Raw genomic sequence first — 13667 nt, 5'->3', positions numbered from 1 at the left:
TTTCGCAAGAACAAGTCATGTCAGACCAACCTTATCTCTTCTTTTTGAGAAAGTGACTAACTTGCTGGATCAGGGGAATGCTGTGGACATAGTTTATCTGGATTTCAGTAAAGAGTTTAATAAGGTTCCACATTATATTCTTGCTGATAAGTTGGTAAATGTGGTATTGATCCTAATTCTGTAAGGTGGATCAATAACTGGCTAACAGATCGTACACAAAGGGTACTTGTTAATGGTTCAGCATCCTCTTGGAGAAGAGCGACAAGTGGAGTGCCCCAGAGATCTGTCCTGGAGCCTGTGTTATTTAACATATTATAAATGATTTAGATAGATGATGAATTAGCGGGGGTACTTATTAAATTTGCAGATGATACTAAACTAGGAAGTGGTAGCAAACACTGCAGAAGACAGAATCAGAATACAGGATGACCTTGATAGGCTTGAGAAGTGGGCTAAACTGAATAAAATGAAATTCAATAGGGACAAATGTAAAGTTCTGCATTTAGGTAGGATAACCATTTACATCAATATAGGATGGGGGAGACTTGTCTTGGCAGTAGTATGTGCGAAAGGATCTAGGTGACTTAGTAGTCCATACATTGAACATGATTTGCTAAAAAGGCAAATGGTATTTTGGGCTGTATAAAATGGAGTATCATGTCCAGATCACAGGAGTTGTTGGTGCCGCTTTACTCTGCTCTTGTTTGGCCTCACTTGGAGGTGTTCAGTTTTGGGCACCACAGTTGAAGAGGGACGAAGACAAACTGGAGCGGGTTCAGAGGAGGACAACAAAGATGATGAGGGGTTTGGAGACCAAGACATATGAGGAAAGGTTGGGAAAGCTTGGTCTCTTTAGCCTGGAGAGGAGACTGAGAGGGGATCTGAACCATCTTCAAGTATTTAAAAGGCTGCCATGTAGAGGATGGAGCAGAGTTGTTCTCTCTTGCCCCGGAGGAATGGACCAGAAACAATGGGATGAAATTAATTCAAAAGACATTCCATCTAAACATCTGGAAGAAGTTCCTGACAGAGCAGTTTCTCAATGGAACAGCCTTGCTCAGGAGATGGTGGGTTCTCCATCTTTGGAAATTTTGAAAAAGGCTAGGTAGCCATCTGATGAAGATGCCGATTGTGTAAAGGTTCAAGGGGGTGGCAGGTTACAGTGGATGAGCAATAGGGCTGAACTAAATGACCAACTCAATTATTCTATGATTCTATGATCTTGGCAGATTTCCCCAGTCAATCTCTCCTAACTCACCCCTTGGTGTAGTGGTTATGAGCAGTGGACTCTAACCTGGAGAAATGGGTTTGCTTCTCTATTCCTCCACATGCAACCAGCAGTTCTTTAAGAGATATCTCAATTCCAACTACCTCTTAGGTTGTCCGTTGTGGGGAGAGGAGGGGTGTTTGTCTCTTAGCAAGAGCCAGCCACAGATTGTTAGTCAAAGGGTTAGACTGTTTGTTTACACTTGTTGCTAGTGGGGACAGGCAAAGTGGGTCATATGGTCTGTTCATAGGTATGCAGATTTGTTTATCAGGAGCCATTGCCTCATGCTTGTTTACCACAAGATTAGCAGGAAGAGAAGAATTCTTCCTCCCTTTGTTTGAGAAGATATCTGCTTTAGGCAGATAGGCAGATCTATCTTGAATCTTCACTATGTAACAGCTAAGATGTAGACTGTAGGGTTGTGTGTGGTGGCATCTGAATCAGCCTGGAATGGCCAGTTTGGATGCCGTTGTGCCCAACCCTCATGTAGAGCTCCTGTATGAACTATAGGAAGCTATGCATTTTCTTGTTTTGTCTTCCAGTTTTCCCCTATCCTGTTTAGCTAGGAAAATTGTCTTTTTATATACAGTATACCTGCCTTGTCTGGTCTCATCATTTATACATTAACTCTGCTATAGTTTTATAACATAAACTACCAAATTATACCAACAAGAAGAAGGCAATTATAATCTGCTTTGGGACTCCTTTGGGTATAAAACCCAACTTTTCTTCTTTTGATGTTCTTCAGCTCTAAGCAGAACAGCTAGGGACCATAAAACTTGTTTGTCAGATATTTCAAAATGTCATTTATTTTCGAGTTCAGTTGAGTTATAATAATATAAGGATTTTTTTTGGTGGAGGAGGGATGGTATGCTTGGTTCAGAATTTGATTAATTATCATAGGAGTATACTTCTCCTGTTAATTTCTCAGTCAGAGGACAGCAACCTTCTAGGAATTCTGATTTTATGCTTAAATGGGCACAGGTCTGCAAGGTGAGCCCCAACCAATGGTCTCACTTGTTTACCATTGAAATTTCTGAGGTAGGATTGGTAACTTCCTGGTGGGAACTGGAGATCTTTCAGAATTATGAATCATCTTTAGATAGAGATCAGTTCCCCCAAAGATAATGCACTCTATAGCAATATATCCCGCTAACATCTCCTGTAATTTCCAGCCTATAGTTGGCAGCCCTACCTGGAGAGCATCCACCGGACAGCAAATCAAGCACATCTCTCTGAGCAATTTCCCCCTCTTCCATCAAAGAGGGCAATATTTACACATATCGATGGTAGAAATCTGCTAAACAAAACATTGGTTTGTTGAATTCATGCACCCATGGTCATTTGAATGACAGTAATCTTTGGTGTTGACCTGCTGCACCACAGACAAAGCAATTGTTTTCAGTGTCACCCATCCCCATATTCAGCTGTGAGTCACTGAATGTGACTAAGTGAGGATATAAGCAGTGCACATGGATGAGTGAATCAGCTCTTAGCTGAAACTGTCTCCTTTTAACCTTATACCCTGAAGACATGTTCTTTTCTGTCGTATCATCCAATAGAAATGTTGACAGTCATTAGATTTCTTATGGAATTGTAATTTACTATGTTAAAGGTAAAGGTAAAGGTATCCCCTGTGCAAGCACCGAGTCATGTCTGACCCTTAGGGTGACGCCCTCTAGCGCTTTCATGGCAGACTCAATACGGGGTGGTTTGCCAGTGCCTTCCCCAGTCATTACCGTTTACCCCCCAGCAAGCTGGGTACTCATTTTACCGACCTCGGAAGGATGGAAGGCTGAGTCAACCTTGAGCCGGCTGCTGGGATTGAACTCCCAGCCTCATGGGCAAAGCTTTCAGATGGCTGCCTTACCACTCTGCGCCACAAGAGGCCCTAATTTACTATGTTATCCTGCAGCTAAGAAAGGAACACAAAACACCCAGTTGTCTCCTACATTGGTTGGGAGTATTAAAAAAAAAGTGTGCCTCTAAGGCAGTGGTCCCCAACCTTTTTATCACCGGGGACCACTCAACGCCGGGGACCACTCACCGGGGACCACTCAATGCCTTTTACTGAGGCCCGGTGAGGGGGGGGGTAGTTTACTCCTCTACTCTCAACCACTGCCCTAACACTCTCTGATCGCTATGGTAATGTTTAAACATCCCTTCAAAATAAGATACAGACATGCCACAACAATGAAGTGTGTTGTAAAGGGCTGGGGGGGATGAAGTAAAGGGCCGGGGGGGGGAAGTTGTCCTTCGGGGCCCACCTCCAATTAGTCGAAGGACCACATGTGGTCCGCAGCCCACAGGTTGGGGATCGCTACTCTAAGGAACCAATCAAATTCCAGGAGCTCAGAGTTGTCTACATCAATTCAATCAGAATTCTATTCATAATATGCAGCCCTGGATTTGTTAATTATACTATCTTTAACCGCTCCTATTAAATAAAAGGGTAAGGCCATCTGGGGAGGAGTTAGGGTGGACCCTGTCCAGGATAAAAACTCAGAGGGCCCAATCAGGAGCCGCTTCGTGGCTCCTGATTGGGCCCTCTGAGTGTCCATCCAGGGCCAAGCTGCCAATGGCACGCAAAGTGCCTTCCTATTGGCCCCTCACCAGGACAGACCAAAATTCCATTCAGCCAGCCCAGTCTGGCTGCCAGTCTGTTCCTGACCACCGCAGGGAGAGGAGGTCAGCAGGGCTGCCAACGGGGATGAGAACGGAGGCTTGGACAGGCTGCGCTAGCCCTTTTTGCCCCAAGGCTGTCCTCACTGTCATGTCCAACTGTAAATTGCCTCAGAACACTGACAGAGCTGGCAGGAGGCTGCAGAGTGCTCCCCCTCCCCCACCTTCAGGCCTGCTGCGAAGGAGCCTCTGACAGGCCCTGACTGAGGGGAGGAGGCCTTTCCAAGAGCAACGCAGGGGAGCCTTAGTGGCCTTCCTTTTGAGGGGGGGACTTTTCCCTTCTGCCAAAGAGTTGCCTGACAGGGAGGCCACAGAAAAGCCCCTTCTCACTTAAAATAAAGCCCCTTCTCACTTAAAATAAAGCCAAGCCATGTGTCTTTCTTCTTTGCAACTCTCTGCAGATTTGAAGCCACTGCACATCGTTATTCTGCAGAGGAAACTGGCTCTTTTGTCTCCTGTTTCATCTGCACAACAACCCTGTGCAGTAGGCCTCAAATCTTTCAATTCAACAACAACCTGTGTGGGAAGCCTTAAATCCAAAGTAGCCCTTTCTGCCTGGGGAGCTGATCTTTATACTCTGCAGGTGAGCTGTAATTCCAGGAGCTCTCCAAGCCACACCTGTAGGTTGGCTACCCCTGGGTTGGAAATATTCCTGGAGGTTTGGAGGTGGGACTTCAAAATCATACAATGCCTCAGAGTCCAGCCTTCAAATGAGCCATTTTTGCCTGCAGTTGGTAGGGAGTGGTGCAGGAGTGTCCCTCCTGGCCTATGGGTTATGGCTAGCCCTTACCAGCAACTGTTTGTATTCTGGGGCGCAGACAGGCAGACCAGCATCAGTCCTGTGAGTCTGGAAAGTGCAGGAAGATCTAAATAAATATTTACAACCTGAAACTGTAAATAGAGAACAAGTAAATGTCTGGAGACACATAGTAACTGAATGACTTATTGGCCTGGCAAATAACCTTGGCCTGGCAAATAAAAAAAAACAGTATAAAAAACCTTACCAAGGTCAAAACTGCTGTGCACAGAGAGTCTTCCTCTTAGGGTTGCCAGCTTCCCTGTGAGGCTCGCTACCCCACCTCCCTCATGGGGAGTCTGCTGTGGGGAGAGAAGGGGAAGAGGATTGGAAAATGCTTTGAGACACCTGTGGCCTGCTGGGTCACTGTGGCCCATTCCCAGTTCTCTCAGATCTCTCACAACCCCACATACCTCACAGGTTGACTATTGTGGAGAGACAAATGGAAAAGGTGTTTGTAAACCGCTTTGAGACTCCTTTGGGTAGTAAGCAATAGGGTACAAAAATCCGTTCTTCTAAGGAGCAACCATGAAAGAAGCATGTGGGCACATAACATTTTACCAACAGTGAAAATATGGGAGATAGAAGGAACAGGGTGGACACCTGTGTACTGTGACTACCCCATGTGTATTAGGGCAGAGGGGCATTTAGGTGAATGTGGCCTCATTCACACAAGAAGGGAAATGACGCATAACTGGGAGTAATTGGTTGCCATGTAATCTTCCCCCAAGAGGAGTCTCCAGTCTGATTTTCCCTTCACATATCTGAGGACATGGCTCTGGAAAGCTCATCTGTAACCACTATGCCAAAATTCCCAAAGGTCAGTCCTCTCCCACACTCAACAAACATTCCACACCACAGGTTCTTGACACCCATATCTCCACATCCATACCCTCATTTGCCACTACACCACCACAACCTCCCACACAACACACACATTCAACCCCATGCCCTTACAGACTGGAAAACTCCTTCCCTTCCTCTTCCCACTGCCAAGCTCTAGCGCCCGTTGTATTCTTGGATACAACGGGCTTTGCCCCTAGTATCAAATATTTTCCAACCCAATGACCAATTAATCGAAAGGATAGGGGGAAAAATTAACTGAAATACAATCTTATCCTTTGGATTTAAATATGAAAAAGCTTAAAAAATAGGAATTAGGAGCATTTGACAGTGTTAATCCATTTATAAATATTGAACTTTCTACAGTTACCTCTCAACTAAACAGACATTAGAAAAAGCCTGCTTGAAGCCAACTCTCCCTTTTTTTGAGGCTTTCAGGCAAGTGATGAAAGGGTGACAGCATTAAACTATGTCTGAAAAATGAAATTTGTGTCTTGACCTTTGGGCCCGAATCTCTGTTTACTTTTAGGAAGTGCAGGAAATGTATACAGAGTCTGCTTGGACCAAGGAATTTGGAAAACATTAGAAAACTCCAGCCAGATCTGGGATGACCATTCAGAGTGCATTGAGAAGAATAATGAGCGGTCAAAAGTAAGCAGCAGTTGCCTTTTTATGGTTTAATATAGTGACATACTTAATTCTCTCTTGAAATCCTCTCATAGACCGTTTATGCACTAGAAGTTTCATGCTGGGCTGCATGCTGGAGTTTTAATCATGGCAGGTTGCCCCACCTCTTCCTGCACCCACACGGGGGAACATTTGGCCCGGTGCGCCTCATCTGCCCCCGATTTGTGCTCCTGTAGGGGAGCTGGGGCAGTGAAGTTCCCAGTGTGTAAATGGTCATAGTCAAATTGTTTCTACCAAGTCCTTTACCTGTTTGTGATTCAGTCAGTAGTTTTAATATTTATTTAAAAGAGGATTAGGTTTTTTCAGGATGGAGTGATTAGGTTCAGCATGCTCTTCTTGTGTATAGTATGAGTTTTCTCCCTTTTGTTGAATTTGCTTTAAAGTAAATGAGGAAGAAAATGGAACTCAAATAAAGCCATTAGAAAATGAATGCACCATAAATACCCTTCATTGGTTTTGATACCTCACATATTCTTATATGTGGCTATTATTGCCACACAAATGTCTCTCTTAGATGTAATGACCTCTGAAAGAGTAGTACAGAAGCTTTGTTGAAAACTATTTCTGGCTGGCCTTAAGGGAATTTTTCTTTTGTTATTACTTTTGAACCAGTTGCCAGTAAAAACAAGGGTAAGGTTGGTTCTTTGCCCCTTGGATTGCCTTTTTAAGCTGTACACTCTACATAAATCCTGATTCTGCTATATACTTGCTAGTGGAGAGGGTATTAATATGATAGAACTTCCCCACACCTACAATACAAGGATGAGAATACACACTCACTGTACCGGACTGCTGAAGTATTATAACAAGGTAATGTTTTCGGAGTGTTTGAAAGTACTAGATGTTAGTACTTTCTACAGTTACCTCTCAACTAAACAGACATTGGAAAAAGCTATGTGTTACTATGTGAATAGACAGGGATTTTTGTCCTCTGACCCACCAAAATCATTTTTAGATCTACTAGAAGTGCCTATCTGGAGGCAGCAGGGTTGGCTCCATATATTTTGTTGCCCCAAACATGTTTTTGTGTTGACTCAGGAGGTCCAAAACACACAGTACAGCCAGTATATCTACAGCCCACCTTAGACATTGGCAGTAGTGGCACAAGCTTGAGAGGTAATGACTGGCACAAACCATGCCCATTTCCTGCTTCTGCATTGTTGCCCTCTTCCAGTTCAGTGCCCCCAAGCAGACAGTGAAACAACTCTGAGAGGTACTCTGATGGGGTGGTCTTGGGTGCCACTGGAGAAGGGAGTTGGAAGGGTCCTATACATATGCAAATCACAAAATGTTGGATCCTGGCCTGCAGAAGAAATCACTAAACACTCAAATACACATTATATGAGACATGAATTACAAAGGAAGAGAAGTAATAAGGGAGGGGAAGGATGTGAAGAGGAGGAATTTGTAATGTAAAACTTGTGAGACACAGTATATAAGAATACATCTCTATGAGCGATTATACATGGGGTGGCAGTGGCAGCAGCAGAGCAGCGGTGCTAATCCCTGATTATGCATGACGCTGCCACCATTCCTGGCCCTGGACCAGTGCAGCGTCCTGGATGGCCTGCGGTATGTGAACGTAGAAACTCCCGCATTCCCTGCTGTGTTGCGGGCGCCATCTGCAGCCCTCCTGGGGCACTCCTGACCTGTGATGTCCCTGCAGGGAGCTGGATAGGGTATTCTGTCACCTTGGTGGGAGAACAACATGCCACTCCCCTGCCATTGTGTGGTGGGAGCATCATGCCCCCCACTCCCCCCCAGCTGCCGCTGCTATCGTGCAGTGCACCGGGCTCTCCCAGCCCCGGCGTTGTGTGCACTTGCACGATATGCTGGGGTAGTTCGCGTACACTGGGGAATTCCCCCCCCTGTGCATGCTACCCTGCCATGGCTGCTGTCGTGCATAATCGGTCTATTGCAGCTACCCATTGGCAGCTCCCAGATTGCAGCATTCGAAATTTCTTTGGAAAAGTCAAGGCTTTCCTCACAGTACCCTCAAACAGTTCCTTGCACAATAGACACTAAGAAGTTTACAATGAAAACTGCATTGTCAGTAATTGCTTTGTTATGAGCCATGTGGTTACAAGGGACAAGCACGTAGCTGCATATTGACATTGCACACCCTGCATAACAACACAAGAACTGTCTTGCCGGAACACACCAGGATCTATAAAACCAACACTTAGTGACCAGAAGCCCCTGCAATTAATTACACATATAGGACATGTGCTAGGGAGATCTATCTCCTGTTGCTTGTCTGTAACATCTGTCAATGTACCTCTGGATATTGAGGCAACATGACTAATAATAATATTGCTATAACGCACTGTACTAATCTAACAAAATGCATCTGGTTCTCAAGTAATGTGCAAATGTTCCCTGAAATATGTCTTAGAAAAATATGTGACAGGGTCTTCTCTACTTGGATTGGGATCTCATATTTCATGGTTTTAACTTCTTTGTTTTCTTGTTGCTTCTAGAAAGAAAAACATCTATTGTATGTCACCCTCTGGAATCTTTATACTGTGGGATATTCTTTTTCTATTGCTTCTCTTGTATTAGCTCTACTCATACTTCTGCTGCTGAGGTTAGTATGGGCCCATCTGGAAGAGGAAGATTTGGGGCTTTTCTGCATGCGATCAATATAGTGAAATAAGTTACCTAATGTAGTCATTATATTCCAGCTGCTCCACATGATGTCGCCAACCTCCCGTGTCAAGCCAGCAAACTGTTCTCTATATCCACCATTTTAAAGTGCAAGTTGGTAAATCCCCAAAAGTGGATTCACCAACCTAAAAAGTGCTATCCGCCAGTGGACAACCAGCAGGCCAGCAGCCAAAGAAATGTATGGAGGCAAAGAAGGGCTACTACCACCTCCAATGTCCCGCCCTCACACCTACCTTCCTCTCCCTTCTTATGGAGGATGGGAAGTGCTTTTTAAAAATGGAGAACAGCCTGGAGCAATGAATAGGTGCACAAGCATGCAGGTGATGCGAGAAATAAAAGTGTTTTTTCCAAAGCTTGCCTCTCCAAAGCCCCCCTCCCCCCAAAAAAAATTGGGAATGAGATTAATGTTTAAAAGTATCCAAAGACTCGTGATTCCATAAGGAGTGGCATTCAAAAAACACTATGCATCTATGCATAGGCATTTAAACAAAAAAGTATTAATTTTTCAAAAAATTAGCAGGCATCGCGGGACCTTGAAAACATGTAGAAAGGGAATTGGCTGCCTGGCTTGATTAACAGGCGAAAGGGGGTAACGTATAAAGCACGTTGCTCTCTTTTGCCATTTCCAGCAGCAGTTGTGGAGGGTGAGAAGCATGAAAAGGCAGCAAACTAGAGCAAGACAGCAAACAGGTGAGGAGTGGCCGGGACACACAATAATATTTAGCACTATGCCATTCAGCTGCCGCAATGCTATTTTTTACTGATGTGTGGAAATGCTCTTCGAATTATTCAGCAATATATTTTCCTGTTCCCATGAGCTAGAATTGTCACCAGCAGGGTATTGTAATGAGAAGGACAATAATTATTCAGCCATTGTGGGGCAGTGAAGGAAGCTTCCTAATTTTCAAATTAATTGAGAACTGGGTTCCACTGAAACTGTCGAATTACTTGCATCATTGCTGTGAGTTTTTTTTAAAGCTGTGGCTATAATGGCATTGTGAATCATGGTAGCTGGTGGGGTGGAGATGACTGCCTATTGAGTGGTCAGATATTGCCAGTGGACTGCCTGTTGTTTAACCATGATCAAATATTCTCAAATGGTCTGTGAAGTCCAGAATGTTCTTTCAAAAGGGAACCGTAAGGCTCCCAATCAAATGTGTCCCTCACAAAAGTATTTGGAGGGGGGGCAACAGAGTTGCAGTGAGCCATCTTTAATGGTAGCAGAGCAGTCTCCTCAAGGGCATACACACACATGCAACGTTTTCTGCAGGTCTTTCCAGAAAGCTTCTTTCCCCACCCCTTCTAACTAAGGCTTACAGCCCAGCTTCCATTAGCAATTGCAAGCTTCTCTGAACAGGAACACAAACTGCAGGAAGCAAAGAGATGCAAGTAATCACTGTACCCAAGACCCAGCAGCACCCTGAGTCCTCTACATAAGTGGTCCCCAACCTTTTTATCACTGGGGACCACTCAACGCCTTTTACTGAGGCCCGGGGGGAGGGGTAGTTGACTCCTCTACTCTTAACCACTGCCCTAACGCTCTCTGATCACTATGGTAATGCTTAAACATCCCTTCAAAATAAGATACAGACACACCACAACAATGAAGTGTGTTGTAAAGGGCTGGGGGGGGATGAAGTAAAGGGCCGGGGGGGGGGGAGAAGGAGTCCTTCGGGGCCCACCTCCAATTAGTTGAAGGACCACATGTGGTCCACGGCCCACAGGTTGGGGATCGCTACTCTACATAATGTGGTAAGGTGGTCTAAAATACCCTGGGAATAACTAGAAAAAGCATATCATTTAGAGGCCAAATTCTCAATTCTTCCCTTTGGTAAGTAGTGAGGCGCAGTAAAATTAGATGGCTTTAGTCTTCTGTAGCCAGTTCTTTTGGGGGTGGATGGGAAAGAGTCTTTCATACTTTGGGGGGAAAAGACAAAACCCAAACAGCTTAGCTGAAGTAATTATGTACAGCACAATCTGCTGTTGATTGTTGTCTCTTCCACATTCTTATTTTCATTGCTTGTGTGCCCTTATTGCATCAAGTTACAATCCTTTCCTGCATGACTTTCTCTCCAGACAAATAAGCCAAAGGAGATACAGTGATTAATAGCAAAACAACCAATAGAGGAAGCAAAACATTATGCAGAAGTGAAGGAGAAATCCCCCAAAGCAATATGGCAGACAAACTATGAAAATGAGAGTGCAGAAGAGTTCTGTAATCCATACAATGCTATTCAGAAGAAGAATTTCTGGATCACAACTTAATTCAAATTGAATACCATATGATAATACTGATGCCAGGTTTTCCAGAAGCATCAAGCTTGTAAATGCAACTACTCCATGTGTGTTAAAAATGTGTGTTTTTTTTCACTACATGACTGGTCAGTTGATCAAGGATTTTATTGTTTATTCATGGGGGTCTAGCACCTGACTTTTTAATATTGGCCTATATCCAAGGTCTCATTCTGGAGATTTATGGACAACTAAGCTCTTGGAAGAGAGTGTGGCAATTTTCAGTGAGTCCCTACCCCTATTTGAGAGAATGAAACTTAATTTCATTTTCAATCCCTTCAATCATAAATAGAAGAGCAAATCAATAAAACAATAAATACTAAGATCATTTCAAAACATGTGCAAGGAATCTAGTGATAGATAGATTCCAGCCAGCCCACATCATTTGAAAACAATCATTTTGAGAATAATGGGCGGCAGGGACTTACCCACGGCGCTGTTTGGTAGGTGGAGGGCGGGCGGGAGAAGAAATGGCGGATCAGGCTGCTCCTGGGGCACGTGCGGGCGGGGCCAGCAGTGCCTGTGAGAGATGCTGCCTGGGGCTTTTCCGCCTCTCTGCTGGGCCACCGGGCAAGTCTCCCACACTCCCGTTCCTTATTTGTACTATTATTGTTATATTTTCTTGTTATTCATCACAGCGGGGTATTCACATGGAAAGGAGGCAATTTCATGGGGAGCCGGTGTGCAATCGGACTTCCCACAAGGGTTGGACCCCCCCTTAAAAGGGTGGTAGTGAGCAGTGCAATACCTAGCGGGGTGGGCAGTGCTGCTCGTCAATGACCGGACAACTCAAAAGATGATGCCAAGGAGGTTTGCGCCCTTTGGCTCTCTTCACGAGTTGTCTCCCATCTTAGCATTCCAAGTAGAGGATCACGTATTCCCAGCGTGGATCATGACGTGCTCCTTTACATTGTGGAAAAGCGAGGGCAGCCAGCGGGATTCTTAGGATTGGCCCTTCCCATGCTGTGCCAACCCTCTGGTGGGAGGTTTTTGTGTCATGTAATTAAAGCTGTGGCCAAATTTAATCCAAAGAGCAGGTAGTCGTGTCTTTCTTCCACCAAAACTGGCCTCCTGCCTGCCAATATAATTACTAGAGCACTGAACATCCAAGGTGAGAATAGATTCCAGTATATCACAACTAGTTTAAATAAACAAAGGGCAGTGTAACAGCACATGTGACATGTTTTTTATTGCTCCAGCTGCACAAGAACATTATCTTTCAATCCAGAGAATAATTTTAAGCCTTCGTGTATATCTGGCCTTTGGGAGCAAATTACATCTTGCCAAAAGAATTAAATGTCAGTATTTGGAATTTTTAATAGTAACCAAATAATTAGCAATTGTAAAGGTGGTTGTAGGGATATAGCCATAATGCAAAGAGAACATTTCCTTTATAAATCAATAACTAACTGAGACTAATCATGTGATAAAATAGCTTCTGTTATTGTTTTCAGTAGGTGATCAGAATAGTAATTAAACAGATTAACATCTAATGAAAATCCCAGTTCACACAATTTGTCAAAGAAGGCATTAACACTTGATGATAAAAAATATATATAAGTCTTGCTCATTAGATGCATTTGTTCACTCTAGGGGTTCTAATAATAACATTTTAAAATACATCTTAATGGCATATTTCCATATGATTGATTGTAAGGAGCACAGTCCAATTTCTAATTTAATTACTGAGTTGGAGATACAACTGGGGATTCCCAAAATCATTTGGAAGAAACTAGTTTGCAGCCTCTCAGGATCTTTAGCAATTACATTCTGCCATAATGATGCCCCATATAGGGTTGCGGGTCAGATCTTGGAATTGAATAGTTAGAGCAGTGCTGGCAAAGTCTGTCTACCTTTTGTAAAATAAAATTTCTTCAAGGATATGGATGGAAAGTGAAAGCTACATATATTTTAAGATGGCTTTCGCATGTCATCAGACTGGAAAAATAGATGCCTAGATATTTGTAAGAATGAATTTGTTCAAACTCCATTCCTTGCAACCTCCAAGGGAAACTTTCTTAGGGTTTCCAAATAGGAGTATTTTAGATTTATTTTATGCTAAGTTGCTCCATTTCTCAATAATAAACTGATTGATTGGTTTCTTAAACCCTGCTTAGTCAATGATAGTAAGATACCATCAGCATAAAACATTATTTTAATTTGATGTCCTTTTAATGATGAAGCCATTCAATTCACTTCTGACAATAATCATTTAAGCATAGTGCAAAAAGTGTTGAAGCCATAATGCAGCCCTACTGCACTCCTTTTACCACAGGTATACTATCTGTTAAAAGGACTTTCCTCAACCACCTGACCTGTAGAGTTCTGCTAGTGTACAGTAATTTAATTATTAAATACAAATAATGTTTTGAAATTGCATAATTTTAAAACTTTACTTATAGTATCAAATGCCAATTTTAAGGGGAATGGGGC

General features: G+C 43.5%; 1 protein-coding gene across 4 annotated transcripts in view; it reads left to right on the top strand.

Annotated features, from left to right (window-relative positions):
• GLP2R (glucagon like peptide 2 receptor) overlaps window positions 1–13667 on the top strand; it is a 65956-nt gene that overhangs the window by 24210 nt on the left and 28079 nt on the right. For all 4 annotated transcript variants that reach the window (XM_077327610.1, XM_077327612.1, XM_077327609.1 and 1 more), the window contains 2 exons: window positions 6118–6239; window positions 8756–8862. In XM_077327610.1, the coding sequence (XP_077183725.1) occupies window positions 6118–6239; window positions 8756–8862 (229 nt within the window). The remainder of the gene's footprint in view (window positions 1–6117; window positions 6240–8755; window positions 8863–13667) is intronic.

This window comes from Paroedura picta, chromosome 3 (assembly GCF_049243985.1).
Source record: "Paroedura picta isolate Pp20150507F chromosome 3, Ppicta_v3.0, whole genome shotgun sequence".
NCBI lineage: Eukaryota > Metazoa > Chordata > Lepidosauria > Squamata > Gekkonidae > Paroedura > Paroedura picta.
Note: the sequence above shows the minus strand (reverse complement) of the source record. Positions and strands in the feature narration are given on the sequence as shown.